This window comes from Vicugna pacos, chromosome 12 (genome assembly GCF_048564905.1).
Source record: "Vicugna pacos chromosome 12, VicPac4, whole genome shotgun sequence".
In the NCBI taxonomy this organism is placed as follows: Eukaryota; Metazoa; Chordata; class Mammalia; order Artiodactyla; family Camelidae; genus Vicugna; species Vicugna pacos.
In genome coordinates, this window is record NC_132998.1 from 34,942,767 (window position 1) to 34,968,657 (window position 25,891).

Genomic DNA, 25,891 nt, shown 5'->3' on the forward strand with positions numbered 1-25,891 from the left:
GATTCTCAAAGTGTGATCCCTGAGCTATCAGCATCAGTATCATCTGGGAAATGTGTTAGAAATGCAGATCCTCAGGCTCTAACCCAGACCATCTGAAACAGAAATTCTGTGGCCCACCCACAGAAATCTGAGTTTTATAAGCCCTCCAGGTGGTTCTGATGCAAGCTAAAGTTTGAGAAACACTGGTCTAGATTAAGGCCCCCCAAATTTCACATCGGTTAAAGCAAACCCAGTTTCTAATATTTAACTAAGCATCTACTGTGTGCTGGTGTAGCAAACAGCTAGTCACTTTCATCAGAGTAACAAGTAGAAGACCTAGGGGAATAGTGAGAGAAAATTAAACATTGATTGAGGCTAGATTTTACAGGGCCTTGTATGCTAGGCATAGGGAGCCATTGCAGTGATTTAATTAGGAATGTTTCATTAATTTCCAATATATTTTACTGATTAATGTTCAGATTTGTTTGAAAGCACTGCATATTATTCAATGCATTTTACTTTACTAATCAAATTTTAAATTGCTCAGCTTTGTAAAATCGTAAGATAAGTAAATGCACAAAGGATTAGAACAGAGATTTTTTTTTTTTAATGTCTAAGTCTTACCAATAAAAAGAGAAATAGAAAAGGTTTATTGGCAGACATGGAGCCAAAATAAATACCTTATATTTATTTTTGTTATGCTTTGGTTTTTGTTACTGTTCTATGTTCAAGCTATGGCTCATATTCTTACAAAATGTAAAAAGGTTGCCAGCTCTAGCTTTTTAAATCTTAGAGAGGTCATGGATTCAGAATTTCATAAAAAGAGCATGAAAGAAGAGATTATTTTAAAAGTGACTCCACTACTTATATAGCTTTTCTAGGGACTTGTGCTGAAAAGGTTTTATAGGTTTTGGTCTCCAAACTACAGCTCTATAAAAACATAAGCAAAATGTGAAAATGTAGCTAGAACTAACAAAACACATAACTTTTTGTTATTTTTTAGCCCATGAAAATATCTGAAAGTTCTTCCAAGATCAATAGACTTAAGCAAAATTAGGATGTCTTTAAAACTTATTCTTTCATTCAACAAATTCTTAATTGAACACTACTGTGTTCTAGGTGTGCTAATTCCTGGGAATTATAACTGTGAACAAGAGAGACATCCTTTTACAGGGCTTTTATTTGTGTATGTATGAGTGTGTGTGTGTATAAATGTATGTATGTGTGTATTTATGTGTGTGTGTGTGTGTTAGATCACACAAGTATGACCAATATTGTGTTGGAGAATGTACAGGGGAGCTTATAGGAGCGGCAATTAACAAGAGTTGATTTTTTTTTTTTAACTTAAGACCTGAGACCTGGAGTTTAATAGGAATCAACATAACATGGGTAGGGATAATCTCAGCAGACAGAATAACTGGTGCTAAAAAGGAACAGAAGGAAGAAAGAATATAGCATATTCAAGAACTCAAAAAATTTCAGAATGGCTATAGAGGCAAAAAAAAGAGGGGGAGAACAAAAAAGGAGTGCGAGGATGATAGAAGTAGAAAAGATGGGTGGTTGGCTGGAGGTGTCCTTATCTTGGACATCTCAGTCAGTGAGATGGAGTAAACTGAACTATCCACGAGTAGTTGATAATCAGTCAATAAGTATCATTCACTATAATTGCATGGGCCCTACCAAGTTGATATTTATAGGCAATACCCAAGTGTCAGAAGACCAAAGGCACCAAAAACCATTTCAAAGAAAATTCCATCAAGACAACATTAATACATTCCCCAACCCCCCCAAAACATTATAAGGTAATTGTTAACATATTTGTCTGGATTTGTTTCTCGACTCCTTAAATTGTCATGGGACTCTCCTGCACCTGAGGTATTGAAAGACTTGAAGCCAGGAACTACTACTAATAATTCATATTGCTAATAATCACTGCTAGTTAAAAATATTTATTCAATATTTAATGCACCATGTAGGGAAATTGAAAATAACTGGTACCAATTTAGTCCTTTTAGCATAATTTGTAGGAGGTGGATGGATTAGTATGGAAAATCTGTATTTCCTTTTTCCCTTCTCCAGACATGCCCTGATCCTGAGTAGACTGCGCAAGGAAGGCATATCCCCATTCACTTTATAACTGTTTCAGCATATGTCTGGGGCAGAGATGCCTGTGTCCATTTCCCTAGCATGGATTTTCTTACTAGCACCTTCTTCCAAAATATTACTCCGGTTCTTCCCTTCCCTTTTCTGAGCCATAGATAGATCCCACCACTTGTTAGAACATTCAGTTTTTCTCTCTCCCTAAATATTTTCCATAATATATTATTTGATTGGCAATATGTTTGGCAGCATTTTTATTTTTACTTAGTAGTATTTTCATTTTCATATCATTAACTCCTTCCTTAGCAGATGTGTCTCTCTATCACTTTTAGAGTTACCAAGGCCAATAATAAACTTTATAACAAATAGGTTAATGTACTTAACATTTATTAAGTACCCACAGTGCACCACATTTCACGCTAAGTGCTGATAGAGTTATTGCTATGGCTACAACTTTTCTATCCACTGGTTCCTGCTTTACTTTTATGAGGAAGGTAGTATCAAGAAAACAAGTGGATATTTCTAAAAATTTAAACTATCTCAGTGTGTGGTTCCATCAACAACATGTAAAATGTTATTCAAAATAACAATTTTATTATATTTATTCTACTGTGCTTACTAAGGCATAAAAGTAACCTGATACTCAGTGTGTGATCCAAAAACCAGCTGCATTGGCATCATCCAGTTGCTCTTTAGCAATTGCAGAACGTCTGATCCCACCCCAGACCTACTGAATAAAAAATGTACTTTACCAAAATTCTCAGGTGACTGCATTAAAGTTTGAGAATGCTGAAGAATACTTTCAGCAAGAGTTAAATGCATTTGGCACTTATTTGACAATTAATTTTTAAAAATTAGTTAGCCAGACAGACTATCCTACTATTCCCTTAGCATCCAAATTAATCAAAGTTAGCATCTCTCTTTGTACGCATATAGATTTTTGAAATGAATTACATAGAGATTTACTGAGAAAAAATGGAAATCTGGGAAAGTTTGTTTCTATGGTATAGCATTTCAAATTTGATTTCATGGAACACTAACTCCATTAGATATTAATAGGGATTAAATAAGGGGAAATTTTTCTACAGCCTTCAAATTCAGAAAATGGTGAATTAATCAAATGTTTCTTTACTTAAGGATTTCTCAGAGACTTTTTTTTTCTCAGAGCCTTTAATATGCTAGTATTCACTGTAAAATACCTATAGAGCTTTGAAGCATGTCTTTCAGATTTAACCAGAGAATGCATTTCTTACAGAGTATCTTGTGGGACCAGTGTTCTACGGAACACACTGGAAATACTGCTGCTGTATAGTAGCCAAACCTATATGAAGAGTCACAAAGATGTATCCTAGACAATTTCTTCTGTATGTTTGTTTCTCATTTCCAAGTGCTAAAGCCTACAACTGTATATCTAGGAAATAATAAACCTTACATTTCTATCAGTGAAATAATGACAAATATAGTATTAAATAGGCCTGGGCAATCTACTCTATTGGACTGCCAGCAATGATGAATCAAAACCCTTCTTTCCCTTATTTCCTAGTTTATGTCTTCTCAGGAGTTGAAACTACTTAAAACCTGAAACAGCAGGCCAGACAAAATTTACTAGAAGTATATGAATCATAGCTCAATTTAGCTAAAATTGAGTGTCTTCTCTGTGGCAGGCATTGTGGTAAGCACTAGGTCTGTATAGATGAAAAGATCACCCCTAAAGGACCTTACATTCTAGATGGGGAGAAATTTATAGTAATAGATCATTTCAATACACTGTGGTGATGATGATGATATAATATATATATTGTATATATATTATACTATATATATATTGTGTATATATATATAATATATATATAAAAGCTCATTTAACTTTCACAAAAGCACTTTGATGTAGGTAATATTATTATCTCCCATTATATGAGGAAAATGCAATGAAAGCAATACACCAAGTGCTTTAAGGGGGGGGTCATGTGAGGGGAATTATGGAGAGACTTCCTTGAAGAGATACCTTCAATACTTCTTTGGTGGTTGTTTTTAATTTTTCCTCTTAAAGTGATAAAATACAAAGTTTGTCCTACCTTCTAATCAGTGATGGCCTTTGTTCCCTTTAATGAGATGATTTAGAAAAGGGAATAAATTGATATTTTTCTTCCTCACAGAATCTACCATACATTTAATAGAAACTTACCTGGGCACATTAATTCATTCAACAAATATTGGTGACATTATTCTTGGAACTCTGTTCAGTTAGGTAGCCAGTTCCCTGCCAAATAAGCCAAGGATTTATTGGCCCCATTGATGTTTTAGGCTATTTTTCCCTCCTGACAAGCACCATGCTAAATACCATGGTCTTTATGTATACACTTTTAGTTAATAGTCATAAATTCATCAAACCTGAATAAGCGAGGCCCTAAACCAAATCTACTAGCCAATAGATTTATCCCCATGAGCAATGAAATCATCTCTGTTCTCACTTCCTCTTTACTTTAACCTTAACCAGAGTCAACTGTGGGACTCAAACAATCAACTACACATTTTCATAGCCAAGAAATTACTTCTGAGGATTTTAGGGATGTTGTTTGTTTTTTTTAAGACTAGTGGAGATAGACCATTGAAACTGAATTTATTTATACCACTCAGAAAAAAATTTTTTTAAGGACAGTGCATTTAAGGTCTGTAAACACAAGGGACAATGTGAATCTCTCCAGCTGAAACTAGGGCTGAGAGCAGAATAAATGGCTAAAATTACAATACAGAAGTAAAATGAGAAATATAATTATCACTGTGTACTGAGGCACTTGGAAGAATACTGTCTCTTTGTTCTAAGAGATTAGTCTCTTCTAGAGTAACTCACTAGAAATCTTAAAGTCACTTATATGCCTTTGGTACTCTGTAATCTAAGTAGATTTTCCTATAGCAGGTACATTAAAAATGTGAGAATAATCCTACTGGACAGTGGCATACTAGCTTTCTAGTGGGGGAAACACCCTGATTTGTAGCATTGGCCAATTTCAAGCTACCAGGTCTTTTTTTTTTTTTTTTTAAATCAGGAACTCAGACTCAGATAGACTCTAAACCAAAAGTGGAATGATTTCTTTGTGTGAAATCTTGCCTCCACTTTCACATTCTCCTTCTCTGATCTCAAGCACTGTTACTACCTAATCAATGGTTCCCAAACCTATTATGTAGATCAGAATCACTTGGGAAAACCTGTTGAAATATGAAATCTCACAGCCCTGCCCTAGATCTATTGAGTCAGAATCTCAAACAAGGATGGAGACACAAACCATATTTTTTTTTTTTAAAGCATCATTGGTGATTGTGAGTCAGCCTTTTGGTCTCCAGGCTAGCATTTGAGAACCACTACACATACTATTCCTGTTTCTAGAGTGAACTCTGTTCACTTTCATTCTTGGACGAAAGACTGTGAGCTAATATAAGTTAATCTACTCACTGAATTAGCCATATCTTTGACGGAAAATCCTAAAGAATTACTAAAACTCTGGCTAGACTTGTTTTTCCTGACTCAATGATAGATATAAATGCTGGTAAGCATTCATTCAGTTATCTTCTCCCACTTAAGAATGTCTAACTCAGAACCTCTGCTTTTCACCAAGAAAATTTCTGCCAGCATTTATTATAGAATGTCTGTTTTTCATGTAACAGTTTCAAAATAAATACCTAGCAATTCCATTCAGAGAACTCCCTCTTATTTATTTAGTATACAGATTCATTTACCATAAATATGTCATACTTTAAAGTGAATTATTATAATGAGTTTGGAATTTATAATAAAATTAGCTTACTACTACATTGACAATTTACTTTTGCTTCCATATTTACATATTCCAGAACATAGCATTAAACTACTATAAGTATGTTGTGTGTTTTAAAATGATTTAAATAATCATTTAGTCTAATTCTTCATCAAGTCCAATCCCCACTTCCCCATCCTTTTAACACCAAAGTATATGTTAAATTTCAATGGATAGGAAATTGATTAGTTTTATGGAATATTACCAGCTGTTCCATGACACTTTTCTACAGAAAATTTCCCTTACTTTAGTGGGACACTTAGTTTGAAAAAATGCTTTGTAGAACAGAATTGGCTCTTTTTTTAGGGAACAGCCAGTTAGTAACTTTACAATAAACCTATTAACTTTTATGTCAAGACATATTTTTAACTATTGCATAGTCTCTCTCCATATTTAAAGAAAATCAGCAAATGGAAAGGAAAGAAGAATTCATTCCCTGTCAGAGAGATATAATGCTTGTACCTCTATTTAACAATTTTTTCATTCTTTATCTTCAAATTCTTTGAAGTAAAATTTTTAAATTAATTAAATCGAGAATACTGTATCACAATGACACCTTCCATTTTCCGTTCTTTTGCCTGTAAATGTCCAAGTTCATTCTAGTCCATCTCAGAAAAGAACTGTTCCCTAAGGATCACTGACATTTCTTCCAGTAGTAGCTTAGTGGGATTTTCTCTTTAAAATTATAATTTTAGCAAAGCCACATGAGTTCATTTTATGTCATATAAACAACATAGACATCTTTGTTTTATTTTGGAAGCAACTGTGAATGATTTCAGCATAGAATCAATATGAAGTAACTGTTTTTGAAAAGCAAACTTTAAATAGAACCAGTGACTTGGCAATAAGAGTTGGGAAACTTTAATCTCAGTTTTTAAAAAAACAGCATATAAAACCAGAAGATTAAGAAGTAAAAGAGATGGATAAAATACATGTATCATAATGTAATATTCATATGAGGACTATCCTTTAAAAAGATTAAACATTAAAATACCTAAAAGGAGATATTTTATGAATTGATGAATAATAAAGGTTAGTCAAATTTGGGAGCAGAAGTGTAAAAAGTCATGAAATTCTCTAAAATGTCTCCAGAACAAAAAGTGTAATTCACTGAATAAACAGGTAACATACCATTCTGCCCTTAAGGAGGACAAGCATTAAATAATCAAGCAACTGATTATAAAATATCAAAACTCTCAGAAAGTCTAAACAAAATTAGGTGGATTACAAAGAGAGCTAGCATTTGTTGAGGGGCTTCTATAGGCCAGACACTGTGCTGGGCAGTTTATATAAGTTATCTCATTTAGCAATCTTTATGAGTTAGGTGGTGTTTTTGTATTTTACAAATGAGGACACCAAGGCTTAAAGTGCTTATATAATTTGTCCAAGTTCAGACAGCTGGTCAGAGGCCGGGATTCGAACCCAGGTTTGTCTGACCCCAAGACTTTGATCCAAAGACCTATAAAGATCCAAACAACTTGATTCCACACTGTGACCTAGTTGATGAAAACAAAATGAGTAAAAGAGCACAAATAATCAGAAATTTTATATGTATATTTTATATAAAAACAACCAAAAATAATTTTTAAAGGACCTAGACTTTTTAGATTATGGCATTTGGTTTTAAGTAATTTAAGGCATTTGCCTACTGATAACTAGCCATGTGAAGTTTGAAACTAAAGAACTGCATCTGTCTTAAGGAATCGTATTATAAGAAAAGCGGAGGTAAATGGAGAGTGTTTCAGATAGATCAACAGAACAATCAGGAAAAGAGAGAATCTAATGAATAAATATGAAAGAGGATAAATATTCTCAGATCAACTAGGAGACTGCTCAGGGAGAATACAACATTCTACACATACTCAACAGGTATAAGGGGACATAGGGAGTGGCAAAGAATAATTTAACTTTCCTAGAACAAAGAGTCATAATTAGATATAATTGGAGGAAAGGAATTGAAAATTGACTAATGAGAAAAAAGATTTGCTGCCAGTGATAGGCATTTATGGGTGGGGAATGTCCCATGGAGTTAGAATATAGAACTTTTATTACAAATAATAAATAATAATACTCAATTGAGTGAAGCACTGAAGGCAGGAAATAGTCTTGCACTCATGTAGGGAACAGTCTTGCACTAGGAAGATCCAGAATATTCTGTTCTGTTTGACCATTTCAGTTTTCTGTGCATTTGTTATGTTTGTTTATTTGTTCTATTTGTTCCTTTTTTTTTTAGTTTAATTAGGACTTTTATTCTTTTTTTTTTAAGGAATCTGGAATTTTATTTTTATTTTTATTTATTTATGTATTATTGAGTTATAGTCATTTTACAAAGTTGTGTCAAATTCCAGTGTAGAGCACAATTTCTCAGCCACACATGAACATATACACATTCATTGTCACATTTTTCTTTCGCTGTGAGCCACAACAAGATCCTGCATATATTTCCCTGTGCTACACAGCACAATACCATCCATCTATTCTACATTTTGAAATCCCAGTGTGTCCCTTTCCACCCCCCGCCCCCCTATTTGTTCTATTTGTTTCTTAGTGTTGCAGTGTTGTGGTACTAGGATACTAAAATAAATAAAGTGAGCCTTTTAGGAGGTTCATCAAAATATAAAATCATTTCCTGGTTGTCACTCATTGAGAGGCACATTTATTCAACAGAGATTAAGTCCTGAAAATGGGTCAGGCATGTCCTAGGTTTTGGGGATACAGTAATGAAAAGGCTCTCCTACCTTCTAAACCTTCACAATGTGCTATAGAGACAGCAGTGAGGTGGAAAATCATAAAGAGATTACACTTGAGGCCAGAACACTATCAATCATTAAGAGATATTTATTAAGTGACTATAATTAACCCATTTTTTTTTTAAACTCAGCACAGATTTACTCAGTGCCTACCACGTGGTGGGCCTATCCTACTCACGATATATACAACAAAACAGAAGTCCCTACCCCATGGGAACAGGCTATAAATAAATTTATCCAAGTAAATATGTAATTAAAAACTGCACTAAGTATTAAGAAGAAAAGGGTACCATGACAGATTATAGCAGGGTCTAGCTCATCGGTTCAATGGAGATAAAAATGGAGTCAATAGGGGTTCTTTCCCCAAAGGAAAAAGGAGCTAGAGGTACTTCAGTTCCTGACTAAGTGCCTAGATGGATGGTGCCTGAGTGGACTGGGAACATAGAAGGCTGTCTTAAACAAAGAGATAATGGAGCATAATATTACCAAATTCTCCCAAGTAAAATATGGTGTCCAAAATTATACCAAAAAGTTTTCTCATAATAAAATTTTTCTGTACACTCAAAAGTACTTTCTTCAGTTTTAACTGAAGTGGCAACTCAGGAATATAAAATTGGCTATTTGGCTGATCTCTTAGATACACCCAGGACTAAATAGTAACTGGCTTAGTTACAACTAGTAAATAGGAAAGGAATGATATAGAAATCAAATTGAGGGTCTGAGCAGTGGTCACGTAGTAAAGCATTAAAAATAACAGGCATGACTTTGGTATTTATTTGCATTACTCATTTGAAAGTTTATAGAAGACAGATAGGAAATACCTAATATTTATTTTTTAAAAGCATTCAATAGAGGCAGGAATGACTAGATTTCAAGCATAAATTGATCTCTTTCTTTTGTGTGGGATGTACAACTAAGAAGACATTGTATTTCAGTAACTGAAAGGCACATCTTAATTTAGATTATTTTCTTATTAAATTTATTCTAGTGTAATTTTTAAATTAACATATAATTTGAATATTGTGGAACTAGCTATTTTTTAACACAATGTATATAACATTTAAGGATGCAAAGAAAAATGCTCCTTAGGAGAGTAGAGAGGTAAATCAAATTGTCTTTGACAGAGTAAAGTGCATTTACAATTTTTTCCTTTATTTTTTTTATAGCTATTCATCCACTAGCCAAAAAAAAAAAAAAAGTTGATAGTAGAAGGAAAGGAGAAAACAGTACCCAAAAAAGGTAGAAGACTTCATTTTATCTAACATTTAATTTCACACTTAATATAGTAATAACAGTTCATACTGTCTCCTTTCTGTTTGAAGCTGCATCTCAAAGTCATCTCCCTTTCCTTCTAAGAAATTTGGCAGAAAACTGGGCAGCTTTCAAGATGGCTTTGATATTAAAAATTCCCCATCAGAAATTCTGTAGAGTCTCGGCCTTTTCAGGAGAAAACAATGTTGGGAGGCTGGGAGGCACTGCTGAAGGAGTGGCCGCTGAGCCCTGGTGAAAGGGCTCAATAGCAGCTTCTTTCCCAGTGGAGAGCCTTGAACTTTGAGTTCTGTTTTTAGAAAAGCTAAATCAGGAACAGATACTTTCAGGATATTTTGCTCCCAGTGTAGCTTTTACTAACTAAATAGCAAATGCTAGAGCCATCAGGTGATAATAAGGAGTCTTGGCAATTTAGAAAATGTGAGACACTGAAATCAGCAGGTTGTTCCTACCCCATGCTTGGCATCGTGGATTACTCTCTGAGTGAAAGATGTGCAGACTCCTAGAGCATTAATGAAGGTAAGAATAAAGATGAAAAGACAGCAGTGGTTTCCTGTGACTCCACCACCAAAGGCTTTAGCAACCCCATCAAGATAAAGGAAGCCGTAACTCTTCCATTATGTTCCTGGCCATTTTGTACCCATATTCACATACCTATTATGTTCAAGTGGATTGACAGCTGTGACTCTTATCCTGCATTACATTGCAGGGTACCTCCCTATAAGCAGCAGGACCATAGATAACACCCTACTTTTTCTCAACATACTTTGATCCACAAAATGAGAGTAATAGCTGATTAATTTTCTTAACCAAATAAAGGAACAAGAGAGTAACCCAATTCTATAGGACTTAGGTTAGTCAGGAAAGCTGTTTGCCACCAAATTTCTCCCAGATGCAAAGCAAGGAATTTCATCCTATTCTGAAAGCCAGTTAGATCATTAATTTCCCTTAAAAATAACCTATATTTGCAATGAGGCAGCTGTTATTCTTTCTTCTATGTTTCCGTGCACCTTGGACTACCTCTGTTCTAACATTTACTGCCTCGTAATTTTCATTTGCATGTCTTTCTTTCCTCCGTGAAGAGATATGACTCTGTATTTATCTTTGTATCTTCAGCCCCTAGTATGGTTCATGTTAACCCTAGAGTTCAAGAACTCTTTGGTGAAGCTGTGATGAATGAATGAATGAATGATGGACATTTAAAAACTAATATGTTTCAACCAGATAATAATAACGGTTATTATCTGAGCATTTGGTGCCACTAAATTGTGAAACATTGCTACATGCATACATTATCTCATTTAATTCTCTCACAAAAAACCCTATGGCATAGGTATTATTGCTCTTCCTTCATTGATGAGAAAATTGAGATTTGAGGGTGTTAATTTCACAGAGTCATATAAGGAGTAAGCCTCATTATCAAGAATTTGAACTCTCCTAGTCTGACTCCTAAGTTTGTACCTTACCAACTCAGTTATATTGCCTTTGTTTTATTTTACGTCTTCCTAAGAGATATTACAGGTGATTTCCAAACAGCTGTATTTATTGTCAGCCTTTGTGATTGAAACAATTATTAGTTTCAGAACCTCACAGATACACAGGTTTATTTAAAAACATGTTCTATTGTTTCATTAACAGTTATGTTTCCTGGGGGAAAAGCAGCCTCATATACTAAATCCTTTCTGTAAATACCTTATGGGGGGACAGTACTTCACATAATAGATATAATGCCACAACCGTGTATCTCTAAATAAAATTTTACAACATTCAGCAATTATCTAAATTTATCATTTGAAGGAAAACTGTTGTAAAATCTTTTGTACAGTACCCATTTCCTCTATCCCATCTTTTCTGAAAGTTTTGTATTACTATGTCAGGTTTTCTTGTAACAGGACATACCGGTACAGAATATACTACTTAAAATAAGTTGTTTTAATTATTTTAAAAATCTTGTGACAATATTTAGGAATTAAAATGACAATTTTAGTAATTTTGTTTTTCCAATATGGTCATGGGAGAGCAGCCTAGGGCAAATTTTCTTTTAGAGGGTAGTTCTAATAATTACTCTAGTAATGAATGATTTGCTACCCAGACAGGCCATGTAGCTTCTAAATATATCTGGCTACCACCCAAAACACCATCTTGGCTGTCAAGAACAATCACCACAGCTGAATACACCAAAAATTATAATGAAAAAAATAATTAAGTTAAGAATAATAGTATATGATATTAGTTCAATCTTTACTATTAGGTTTTATGCTTAACAAGAGGAAGACAAAGCTGAAGTCAAGGATTTATGTTACTTCAATTGGGTTCTAACTTTGACATTCATCATAATGAATGCATAAAAATTAAGTGCTTGGGTTGCATTTTAGAATCAACAACTAGTAAGAAACATATGTTGGAGAATCAGAACCTGAACTAGAATCTAAGAAGAACCTTTTTTCCCTCAAGTAAGAAAAAAATATATTTGCATTTTGGAAGAAAATAAGAAATGTGGATTACGTGTGTCAAATATTGCCTGCTATACAAACTTCAGAAGATAGGTATGCAAGGCAAGCCTTAGTGTGCAGTCTGAAAAAAGTATGCCATGAAAGGTGTCAGGGCCTTCTGCCTGGAGCTAGTTCTGCATAGTTTCCAAATGGTATTTTTATCTTGTAATTATGTGAAAAGTCACATTGACAGAAATCCACTAGCACATGTGACAGAATTACATTCTTCTCTGGCCATTCCTGAAATAATGTGTGAGTTTTAAAATATATGACAGTACAGAGAGGTCAAATCCTAGAAAGGACTCCATTTTCTACTAGAGCAAAAGATAATGGTGGTGGTGGTGGAATACCGTATAATAAATTAGATGGGAGCCCTACATTGTCTTTCTTCTGGCTCCCCTATCTGCTGTAAAAAACCAAGTTGACTTAACTGAGTGATACAGTAACTATTGGTTTAGTCACCTCAGAATGATGAAATGTTTATATTAGATTACGAGATTTAATTTAAAGTCTTCACAAAGCATTTTTTTACAAAGCATTTTGATACATATATGTTACATATTATATAATCTCTCCAAATTATTTATTAGTCAAAAACAAATGACAAGTCAAAACTGCTTTTCTATCTCAAGAGAAAATGTCTGATGTTTTCATAATGAAATCCAACCAAAAGAAAGAAATCAGAGGGATTTAATGCAATCACCATAACTCTATGAACTGAAATAAAACTGGTCTCCTGAGAAATTCAATGGTTAGAGGCAAAATCTTTACTTCTTTCATTGAGTTAGGTAAGTTTTTTAAAATCTTGTAATAATTATTCTTCTAAATTATGGATCTCTTTAAGAGCCAAGACTATCTTATTAAAATTGATCCCCAGGAGTTTGCTCAGTATTTAGCACATAGCAGATACACATTAAATGTCTGTTGAATAGGTGAATGGATAAATAAATGCTGCTTAGACAAAACACCCACACCATTATCCTTTCAAACAACATCCATTATGGTGTTTTTCTCCACTGCCCTTTGTAAATAGCTTTTTCATCACTGCCTTTTAATTCAATGAAACAGTCTTTTTTTAGCAGCCATAATCTTCTATTTGCTAATTGCTTTTTAAGTGCTAGGGACACTGTGTGTGTCTCATTTAATCCTCAATACAACCTGGTAAAGTAGAAATGTGGGACTCATAAAGGTAAAAATTTAGCTAAGAAGTCTGCCTCCATTAAACACTTCAGGGGATAGGTGAGTGAGATCCATGTACACCTTCAAGGAATTTACAGACTGGTTTCACAGAGCAAAGTAAAACATCTGAAATGCAAAGTAGAAGTGATCAGAGCTATAAGAAGAGAAACATTATTTTTAAACCACTAGAGGGTTTCAAATAAAGGATGAATCATGTTTAACTGAATTGGAATAAGAAATGACTTATAAAAGAAGGTAAACTTGTCCCTTAGATGGGTAACTGGAATGGCTGCCTTGGGCTTCATACTTGGTGAGGTGGGAGAGGGTGGAAGAGGGAAGCATGCTGCATCTCACTCTTTCCTGAATAGCAGTACATTTCAATGTCAGAATTTCTATCTTTACAAGAAAGATGCAAACAGATCTCCTACCTTGAGAACTTCCACTTCTTCAAATTGTTGAATCTCTTTGACCCTAACTCTACACCTTCCAGAGACAAACCTTAGGGCTGACACTTGAATAGATCTTAAAGGACATGTAGAATTTTGAAAGACAGATTTAGGAGGAAAGAGTTCCCTGTTGAAATTAATAAAGGTACAGAAACAGGAAAGATTGGGGTTCCACTTAATTAGAATAAAGGCCATCTGCAAGAATTCATCTTATTCAATTAGAATAAGGGCTATAGGCAAGTGCAGGGTTATAGGCAACTAGAGAGGAAAGACTGTAAATGTAGACTACGGCCATACTGTAAAGGCCCTTAAATATTTGACTAAGGGGTAATTGTGTTTTGTAAACTACAAATGCTTCACAAACATTAGAGTTATTAACTAACACATATTGGTTGAGTGAACAAATAAATGAGATTCTTCCTAAAAAGATAATTTATACCTTTTGTTTAAAAAAAAAATAAGCAACATTCCATACTCTTATTTATTGTTGTGGTTCTCAACCAAGGAGAGCATAAGAGGGGAGAGAAAGGGTGTGTGTCACAGAGATAAGATGTAAGGAACTTATGCAAATTTTTCACATTTCTCCTGGTTTGGGAACCACTGTTTTAGTGATTATAGATTTAAAAAAAAGAGACACAGAGACCTAAACAGAGTAGTACACCATCAGTACCTGCATTTCTTCAGCTCCTGTTCTCTCTCACAAGTCACCAATATCCTCCTGTTAGACATTATTACTTGCCTATTATCAATTAAAAAAAACTGTATTTGTGACTCCAATCTTCCACCTATGCTTCAGATTATTATTTCTGGCTGCCTATTATAACTTACTAGTGTATCCTTCAGGCATCTCAGACTTAATATGTCTAACCCTGAACTCATTTTCTTCTCCCTCCCTTGCCTATCTCCACCCCTACATGGATCTACCTGCCCCAACCTACTCTAGCCCTGTATTCTAAATCTTTGCGAGTAATGTCACTAGCTATTCACTTTCATAAACTAGAAACCTTAAAATCTTCCTCAGTTTCTGTTTGTCCCTCAACAATGCATTCTACCTACTCACCCAGATGGTCTCCAAATCCTATCAATCCAATCTAAAAAAAAAAAAAGTTTTTCACATCCAACTTTTTCTCCCATTCCTACATATATTGTATTGGTCCAATTCCTCATTCTCTGTCATTTCTTTGGTTTTCTTGCCATCAGTCTCTTCCTACTCTAGTCTATTTCACACAATACCACCAAAGTAACATTCAAAATTAAATTATAACCATGTCATAATTCTGTTTTTTTTTTAATGTTTTACTTCTTATGATTCTTTATACCCATAAGATAAAATTCAACTTCTTGGTTAGGCCTATCCACAATCGGCTCCAAACCTAACACTACAGCTTTTTTTCTACCTCATCAGCTTCAGCTGGTTTCCACTCAACGTACACTCTAGACACACTAAACTTCTCATTCCCCAAATAGGCCGTGCCCTTTCACATATGATCCCCACAGCCTTCAGGTCAAATCCATAAGTGCTTATTTGGGCATCTACTATGTACCAGACACTGGGAGCCTAGGAAACAAAAATAAGAAGATAAAGATCCTTCTGTCAGTGACTTCAGAGTCTAGTAATAAGAGAGACAGGCACATAAACAAATAATAATGATGTACTGTGATACACACAAAACAGAAATATATACAAAGAACAGAGGCAGCATAGAGGATAGAGTAGTTAACTGGAGGGTGTGGGACAAGGAAGCATATAAAAGTAAAGGCAATGCAGGCACAGCCAGGAGCACTGAGGCATGAGAGAGCTTCACATTTTCAGGAAGCAGGAAGAGCTTCCACATACAATGCAGAAACATAAAATGCAATGGAGAGGAACTGTACACTTAAAATGGTTAAGATGTTTAAGTCTTTCAGCTATTTTGAGTTTATTTTTGTGTATGGTGTGAATTTATGGTGAAAAAGCACATGAAAACAAATACATGTATATTCATGTATGACTGAAGCATTGTGCTGTACACCAGAAATTGAAACAACATTGTAAACTGACTATACTTCAATTAAAAATATATATTTAAAAAATGGTTAAGATGGTAAATTTTATGGTATGTGTTTTTTTACCACAATTACATTTTTTAAAATTATTTAAAAGAAATTCAACTGGCAAATAAAGTTAAAAAAAAAAAAAAGGGAGTGGGGGACGGTATAGCTCAAGTGGTAGAGCACATACTTAGCATACACAAGGTCCTGGGTTCAATCCCCAGTACCTCCTCCAAAATTACCTCCCCCCACCAAAAATAAATAAATAAATAAATAAATAAAATTTAAAAAAAAGAAATTCAATGGGGAGAGTATCTAAAGACAGGCTAGAATAAGCAACTGCATATCTTCCCCTCCTTTTCAACTTGTAAACTCCTACTCATCTTTCAGGATAAGCTCTGTGGGTGAAGAACTTTGTGAAGTACTATCGTATTCAGTATTTGTAGGATGTGAGTGTTGTGACTGTGGTCTTAGCAAGAAGCATCTCACTAAATTTGACTGTGAGCATAATTAGCAGTTGGCGTTCAGTGTGGGAAGGATTTTGATTGATTTGTTGGGCTGAGTTTTAGGCATTGTGGACATGGACAACATATATCATTGAGTTCATCCATCTTGTATAGCTATTTTTATATGTACCTAATATTTCAGCAATATTAATGTCCAGTGTACATCATGGCCTCTGAATAAGTAAGAAAGCAATTCCTTGATGAAGATGAGATTTAAAGGAGGAAAAAGAATACCAGATCAAAAAAGCATTTCCTGAAGGGTCCAGGAACACTAATTCTTGGAGAAATTAGTAGGATTGGGAGTAAAAAGTGAGTAGCCAAGTGAAATAAATTTGGTAAATACAGAAATAGGCATGTGCAGATTGTCCTTATTTTACAGCTCATCAGAATGATCCCTCCTTTGTGAATCCTATGTGATTCCATCAGCCTGTGCTCTCTTCCTCTGTGCTCTTATAAACCTCTAATCACGGTATATGGAAATTTTTTGTTTATTTCTCTCTTTCCCTCACAAGCTATGAGTTCCTCATGAACTGACACCATAACTTATGCAAGCAGACACCTTACACCTCTACAAGAATTAGCTATTGAATTCATTAGTTAATTCACTATTAATTAACCATGTGCCGGACACTACAATAAGTGCTTTACATACATGGTCTCCTTTCATCCTTACAACAACTGTAGGAGGCTGGATATTACTCTCTTTTCCATTTTAGAAACAACAAGACTGTGATAATGAGAGGCTGGGTATCTTGTCAAATGTCACACAGTTAGTAAATGATCCGAAGCCAGACTGAAATCAAATGAAGCTTTTAATGACAAATAAAGTAATTAATAAAATCAGTTTCCAGGGGGATAAAGGAGGGAGTGGGACCTAAAATGTTAGTTGAGAAGACTCCACAGGTAGAGTCGGCTTGGTAAGTGTCAGACTCTGTGCTATGCACGTTGCTGAAATAATTTCATTTACAATAGTTTCATCCTCATGAAGTCTTCATGAGATGTAAATACCCAAATCGAGAAACTGACGTTCAGAAAAGTTAAATTTCTTGCTCAAGATCACAGAGCTTGTGAGAGTCAAGGCCATAAAGCAAGATCAAATCCAGCTTTCTCATTTGATTCTCAGAAAGAAGAATGGAAAGATAAAGACAGAGATTTTTGAGATAGAGAAAAGATTATCTAGAGGACCTTATCAGTGAATTAAAATCTTCAGACCAAGTGGTTAGAGTGAATTAAAAAACCTGAAGAAATTTTGGGACAGCCACTGTAAGGAATTTTTTTTTAAGGTCAGGTAAAATTGAATAAATAGGGTTAATGAGTATCAGGTAGGGGACCCAGCTGAGGACCCAACTGAAGTTAGGTTACACAAATTTGCGATATACCCAAAAAGCACTTTTTTTTTTTTTTTACTTTGTTCAGCTATTTTTGCTGTTCCAGGAACAAAGAAAGTGTTGGGGATTGTCAAACTGTGAGTGGTAGGCGATTGCAGGACCTGGGAGAGGGCTGAGGGGAAGAATTCAATTAATAGAAAAGACATGCAGAAATGGCTGATTATAGATTCTAATCTGAGCAACTGTCTTAGCCCATACAGGCTGCTCCAACAAAATACCATAGACCGGGTGACTTAAACAGCAAACACTTATTTCTCACAGCTCTGGAGGCTGGAAGTCTAAGATAAGTACCAGCATAGTTCGGGTCTGGTAGAGCTCTCTTCTGGGTTGCAGCCTGCCAACTTCTGTTGTTGCCTAACATCCTTCACAAAGAAGAGAGCTCTGCACTCTTCATCCCCTCATGATGACACCAATCTCATCTCCTCCAGACTGTATCCAAACTTCCCAAAGGACCCACCTCTAAACACCATCACATTGAGGATTAGGCTTCAACATACACATTGTGGGGGACACAAACATTCAGTCCACAGCACTATGCAAATGAAATCAAGCTTTCTTCCTGTATCTACCTGAACTCTCTTAGTTGTACAGGACTAGAGAACCTACCAATCGTTTTATCTGGTGTCACTATAAATTCATGACTACTAACCTCAAAAGGTGGCCTCCATGTGGCCTGACGATTATACTTCTTCCACTCCCACTCTTCACCTCTCTCACCTGATGACCTCACTTTCTATTTCATCCAGAAAATATAAGCAATCAGAAGAAAAATCCCACCAGCTCCTACCACTGCTTTTATCCACTTCCCTGTGTCTCTGTCCACATGCTCTAGCCTCCATCCTGTTACTATGAACTAATCACCCTCCTACCCAAGGCCAACACCTCCTCTTCTACACCAGATCCCATCCTTTCTTCCTTACTCATGTATCCCTTTAAAAATTCTCCCATCTCTCTTTTAGTCATTAATTTTTCTCTTTCTACTGGATCATTTCCATTAACATAAAGTATTGAACATGCTGTAATAGATCCATCTTAAAACAGACAAGACAAAGACTCAAACCTTCACATCAGGTCATCTCCCTATTCAGTTTTAGCTACCACCACACTTCCGTGCCCTTACAGAAAAGCTCCTCAACAGAGCTATCTGTTCTCATGCTCAGCTCCTCTCCTCTCACTCTCTCCTGAGTTTTCTTCAGTGAGGCTCGCCACTCACTATTACACTGAAAGTATTCCTGCCAAGGACATCAATGGCCTTCATGTTGTCTAGTGCAATAGTTCATCCTGTTCCTCATCTTCTTGGACCTATCAGCATTTAACATAGTTGATGTTGTCCACCTCCTTGAAATTTTCGTTGTTTGGCTTCCAGAACACCACACACTCATGATTTTTTTCCTTCCTTACTAACTGCTCCTTCTTTTTTTTCTTTGCTGATTCATTCTCATCACCCCAAACAAAAGCCATTCATATTTAATGCCCTTAATTTTAAAATAAAGTATGTGGTTCATTTGCAGCAGATGTGCTTTTCTAATGATATCTTCTTATCTCTAATTTAATTAGGTTTTATTCTCTGAGCACAACAAGTGGGTACAGGAGGAGCCTCAGAGATATGCTGTGTGGTGAAGGAAAGTCAGTGTGGGATTGCTGGGCTTAATCTCCACAGATAATCTAGTCACTCATCAGTCCTTGTGTGTCTTCTCTGTTGTAGTGTGTTCCTGTCATCCAGTTGGATCAGCTGTCCTTCCTTTCAGCTCAGTGACCTTCTGTGACCCCAGCAATGGTGACTGCCCTTGCAAGCCTGGGGTGGCAGGGCCACACTGTGACAGGTGTATGGTGGGATACTGGGGCTTCGGAGACTACGGCTGCAGGCCCTGTGACTGTGCAGGGAGCTGCGACCCTCTCACAGGAGACTGCATTAGCAGGTGAATGTGCATGGCTCTTGCTCTTATCTATGTGTCTTTCAGATTCTTTTGAAGATCTGGTAGTGATTTGCAAAACCTTGCATGCCACTAGTGGAGCAAAGATGTATCTACACATCTCTTCAAAGAATTTTTGTCAAATTGCAGGGTCAAGTTATTTGTTCTTGCAAGATTCTAGAGATGGTCTGGCTCACTTTGCAAAATAAATGATTATTTTTAACAGTAGGCCCTTACAACACTCTTTATTTCTGAAAAGTGAAAAAATTGGAATGTAGCTGATAAGGCTTAAATCTCTATAAGTATATTCATTTCATTCAAGTTCTAAGAAATCCTTAATAAGTTTTTCATCATTTTCTACTTTATTAGCAGCACAGACATAGACTGGTATCATGAAATTCCTGACTTCCATTCCATACACAATAAGAGTGAACCAACCTGGGAGTGGGAGGATGAGCAAGGATTTTCGGCACTTCGACATTCAGGTGAGATGATAGAACCAGGTATCATATTTCCACTGTCTGGTCTTCAGTAATGGTGATTCACAACAAACCAGAGAACAGATTTTGGATCTTATAAGAACTCTTTAGTTCTGAGGTTAACAAAGTAGTGATTCCGCATAAGTATAAAACTGTTAAATATAGCTAAAAGAGTATTTTAACAAGCTTTTCTTTATTTTCTGATCGTTAGAGTAACATATAATTAGTATAGAAAATTTGGAAAATGCAAAACATCACAGTTAAAAATATACCCAAATCTCGTTGTTTCCACTCTTAATACTTTGGTGTGTTTCCCTGTCTCTAAAGCATAATGTTTTACACAGATGAGAGCTAACTCTATGGGAATGTACAGACACATTTAAAGGAAAAATATTCTTACAGACCTAGTGTAACTCAATATGTACAATGCAAAAGTTAGCTGTGAACACCTTATATTTAGCTTTTTTACACTAGAAAACAAAAATAATTTTACAAACAAATATAAGTCGAAAACTAGTAAATTTCAAATTAATAATATTAATTGAATATAAAAAATTATTTTTACTGAAGCCAAAACACTGTTTACTACATAAATATGGTTCTTTGAGGTTACCTGGTCTATAGTACAATTTCTTCTGATTCAATTTTCCTGTGATATTTCTCTGTTTCATCATTTGAGGAGAATGCTGTGATATTGGTGTGGATACATAATTTCTATGTTCAGCCTTCCTCTATTCTTCTCTCACAGAAAATCAAGTAGTTTTATTTAGCACCAGCTTACTCTTAGCACAAACACAAATGTGGGCATGAAATCTTAGTGTCAGCATCTTGTTGTAAAATCCTCACCAAATCATCCAAATTAAACTTACAGTAAGTTTTAAAATATTCCTTATTATTAAACATTACAAATGCCAAAAATATGATATGGACACCCATATCATATGTTCTAATGTTTCAAATCTTATGTTTCAAATCTTGGGTTTTGCTATAATTGTCTCATATTTTCACTTAAATTATAAGATGTTATAGATACATTTGAAGCCCCTGGTATACCAGTCTACAAACTCACTAGCCTCCCTTACTCCACAGAATAACCACTAACCTGAATTTTGGTGCTCATCATTCATTTTCATATTTTTACTATTTTACTATATATATACACTAAAGAGTTTATAATTTATATATTTACATAATGCTTTAAGTTCTTTTAAAATTTTTGGTGGGGGGAGGTAATTAGGCTTTTTAGAGGAGGTACTGGGGATTGACCCACGACCTTGTGTATGCTGAGAATGTGCTCTACCACTTGAGCTATACCCTCCCCCTTATATAATGTTTTTAAAATCTCAGGCACATGATAACTTACCTACCTTTTTAAAATTTTTTGACTTAAATACTTACTTTTTTTTTACATTTATCCATTTTATTATAGAATACGAGATTTCTTATTCTCACATTGTTTGCCATTTAGGTTATTTCCAATCTCCAATTTTCCACTATTATATATAATGCTACCATGAATGTTCTCTTACATGTGACTTTGTATACTTGAGGAGTTTCACTAGAGCAGGGGCTGGCAAACTACGGCCTCAGGCCAAATGTGGCCTGCCATCTGTTTTTCTGTAGGCTACAAGCTACCTGTTCTAAGGTTTAAATGGTTACACTTTAAATGGTTATATAAATACCTACATAAAATCTTTAATTTTGCCCCTTGGCCCACAAAGCCTGAAATATTTACCATCTGTTTCTTTTAAAACAATGTTTCCTGACCCTTGTTCTAGGGCATAACCTACTGTGACCTACTGTTGGGTCACAAGTGTTCTTATTGTCAAATTTACCACTTATTACCAAATAGCTCTCTCATGTGGTTGTAGAAATTTGCATTTCATCAGCAAAAAATGGCATCCTGTTGCTCTACATCCTCACTAATACTTTGTGTTTACTTAACAAATGTTTATATAGCACATACAAGGGGCCAAACACTATTTTAACTTACTAACTCAGGCAGTTTAACTTACTTACTGTCTATTGGACTTCTAAAATTAATGTCATCAAACCTCGAAGTTTTTGCCAATCTGATGGATATGAAATGAGATCTTACCATTTTTAAGTTGCATTTTCCTAATTAGTAATTTTTTACAGTTTCTTGGCCATTCAGGTTTCCTTTTCTGTGAATTTCCTATTTAATTTTCTTACTAGTTTGTAGGAGTTCTTTATGAATTCATTCATCTAACAAATATTTATTGAGTACCCATACTATGTGCCAGTGCTGTAAATTTAGTAATTGAACAGACAAAAATCCCAGCCTCCAAAGAGCTTACATTCATGTACAGGAAGACAGTTAAGAAACAAGCGAAGTATTTAATGATGTTTAGTATAATGGAGAAATAAAGCAGAGGATAATAAGTGCTTGAGACAGACATACTTTTAAATGGGGTGATAAGAAAAGTCCTATGAAAGGATTTTTGAGAAAAAACTCTGAAAATGGTAAGGGAGTGAGCAATACAGCTAACAGAGGAGAATTTAGGCAGAAGATACAGCAAGTGCAAAAGCCCTGTGGTGAGACTAGGCCTGGCTTATTCAGGAAACAGCAAGGCCAGAGTGGCTGGAACAGAGTAAGAAACCATAATTTTAATACATTCTCACCAAGAACTTATGGATCTTTCAAGAATCAAGAACTCAAATTTGAGGAACACTGGTATTGCAGTTCTGTATCATGGTTTCTTCACTTAATCTTATGATCATTTTCCTAATGGTTTCAGTTAAATTTGCAACAGGAAAAGAGGTGGGAAAGATAAGGTAATATGAAGTTGTTGTATTTATCTTTTTAGCATATGAAAAAGAAGACTCTTTCCCATTAATTTTGCGCCTTAATGCTACAGAGTCTGAATTCTATGATGTTAACTTTAATAACCACTTTTGGAAGATTTCTTCTATTTTTCTAACACAACAGTTTTCAGAATTCTCTAACTTTGTCTACAAAGCCAAATCGGTAAAAAAGCAAAGTTCTAGTACCATAGAACTTTCATTAAGCCAATCATCATGTTTGTAGGGAGCTGGCAGCACACCAATGAAGAACATAACGTGCTGCCATCAGTCCTACTCCAGCCTCTCACATCCACGGCAGCTGTTAGGTCTATCGTGTCCCCAGAGAGTCTCTGAAATTCATCTAGATGAGCTCTGGACTGAGGAAGACGTTATTCAGTTTCCTGCTAAACAGCAATATTCCAATTGGGTATAGATTAGTACCCCTGGGCACTTTCTTTAACAAAAAATGTGATAATCTGTTTTCTAAGCACTGTGGTTCATTTTCAAATCTATGTACCTACCTACCTATTTACCTGCCATAAGTTTCCATAACTAGAAGTATAATGCACTATACCAAGACACTCTTAATTTCTACCACTTCTTGTGGGGTAGAGAACATCCGATGTAAAATTTCACTTCCTCTACAACAAAACTGGCTTCAGCTATTACCACAGAATTGTAAACAATGCTTCTCTCTCTTTTTTTTTTTTTGAAATATTCTAATAACCCAGTAAAACTAAACAGATTTTCATCGCCTTCCAGATTTCTTTTAAGAAAACACATCTGGGCTGAAGCCTAATCAACAAAGATTTATTCAAAAGCAAATTTTAATGACTGATTTCTTAACATATGAAAAGGGAGCATTGGAAAGCAGCCAAGGAAAGATCTTCAAATAACAGACCTATTCATGTTCTCATAGACTGAAGGACTAAAGAGAAGAACATCATGTTGAGGAATAAGATCTGCCATTTGGAGTTCCATTAAGCTTTTTTTTAATTAAAGTTTAGCTGGTTTACAATGTTGTGTTATTTTCTGGTGTACAGCATAGTGATTTAGTTACATATATATACATATAATATATTCCTTTTCATATTCTTTTTCATTATAGGCTATTACAAGGTATTGAATATAATTCCCTGTACTATACAGTAGGACCTTGTTGTTTATCTATAATAATATCTGCAAATTCCAAACATTAGGTTTCATACCATGGTAGTTACCATACTCTCCTGCTTTGGTGGAATCATGAAAGGCTGAGGGATATTCACTTAGGTTACAACAATTTCCAAATGAGAAATCCTCTGCTTTGTTTAGATGGTAAGCAGTATTACTGAACAAATCACAACAACTCACTTTAAGCACCTTTGATGTATCTTTCTTACTTTTTAATTCCCCTGGGAGTTTCCACTTGCAAATCTCATTCTCTGAGGATGATTCTCAGGAAACTTTAGGTTGAGTCAATATGTCAATAGTTTCCACATCACTATGTCCCTCTACCTGATCTCACCAGAATCATACTCATTTCCACTCAAATATTTGTTAGCATCTCTAATTCATTATATTCTCCTTGTACTAGAGCTCTGTTGTTTTTTTTTGCCTGATCAGATCCATTTCCCCTTTTTTCCTGCTATTTCTGTGGTAGCTCAATCCAATTCTTCTTTGGGGAACCACTCTTCCCCCACTTAATACAGTCTTGGAGATGCAATCAGATGCTCTCCCCCTGGAATTTAAACCTTGAGCTGAACATGACAAAGTCTGAAAATGATTAGAGTTCGTGACTCCAATGGCAAAATCATAAAAGAGACTCTGGAGCGCTCTCGCTTTTTGTCCTTTCAGAGTTCTGGTTCTTTGGCTTTTTCGCCTATGAGCTACTCAGTATCTTTTCAATAATTAAGTTAGACAATTACTACCTTAAAAACCTTAAATTATACACCCCTAAAATGCTCTACTTCTCCTAACTTCCCAATTTCTGTTAGTGAAACTACAATCCTCTCTGTCACCTTGGCTTCAGGTACATTTTTATGCTTCCTCTTCCCTTGCCCTTATCCAATTCATTGACAGGATTTGTAGACCCTAACTCTGCAGCATCCCTTGATATGTCTTCCTATCTACACCATGACCACCTCTCAGACCCACATTCCATCAGCCTTAGAAAGACAGTAGAGTGGAAAGATCAGAGGCTTCAGATTCTTTCAAACCGAGGCTTAAAATCTGGCTTTTCTACTTGTCAGCTATGCTGCCATGGACAAGCTAATTAACTTCTCTGAGCCTTCATTCTTTTCATTTATTAATAATACCTATTTGATAAGCTTATTATAAATATTAAATAAAATCACATGGATAAAATTCCTTACAAAGTTTATGGCTTATAGTTGGTACTCAATTTAGTTAACTGTGTTACCAGTTTCACTAGCCTCTAACGGGTCCTTGCCTCCATTTTTTTTCCATTCCATTAGTTTTGGTACAGTAATGCCTGATTAATTTTCATATATACACACACACACACACACACATATATATATGTAATATATATATATACATATTATTTCATATATATATATGATTTTTTAAATTCATGTAACTTCTTTTAGCTGATAGCTTTGAAAATCCCCCTTTATCTAACATATTAAATTCAGGCCCAAACTGCTTATCAACTAGGGTCCTCCATGATACCTTCCACTATTCTCAACTCAGTCTGTATCCAGGACAAACAGAGTGACTGAATATTCCATGAACACATCT

General features: G+C 35.2%; 1 protein-coding gene across 3 annotated transcripts in view; it reads left to right on the forward strand.

Annotated features, from left to right (window-relative positions):
- The window catches only part of NTN4 (netrin 4), a 104,104-nt gene that overhangs the window by 67,286 nt on the left and 10,927 nt on the right, over positions 1 to 25,891 (forward strand). For 2 of the 3 annotated variants that reach the window (XM_072973205.1, XM_006197915.3), the window contains exons 6-7: positions 19,658 to 19,871; positions 20,235 to 20,350. In XM_072973205.1, the coding sequence (XP_072829306.1) occupies positions 19,658 to 19,871; positions 20,235 to 20,350 (330 nt within the window). The remainder of the gene's footprint in view (positions 1 to 19,657; positions 19,872 to 20,234; positions 20,351 to 25,891) is intronic. The other variant, XM_072973204.1, reaches the window with a different exon arrangement.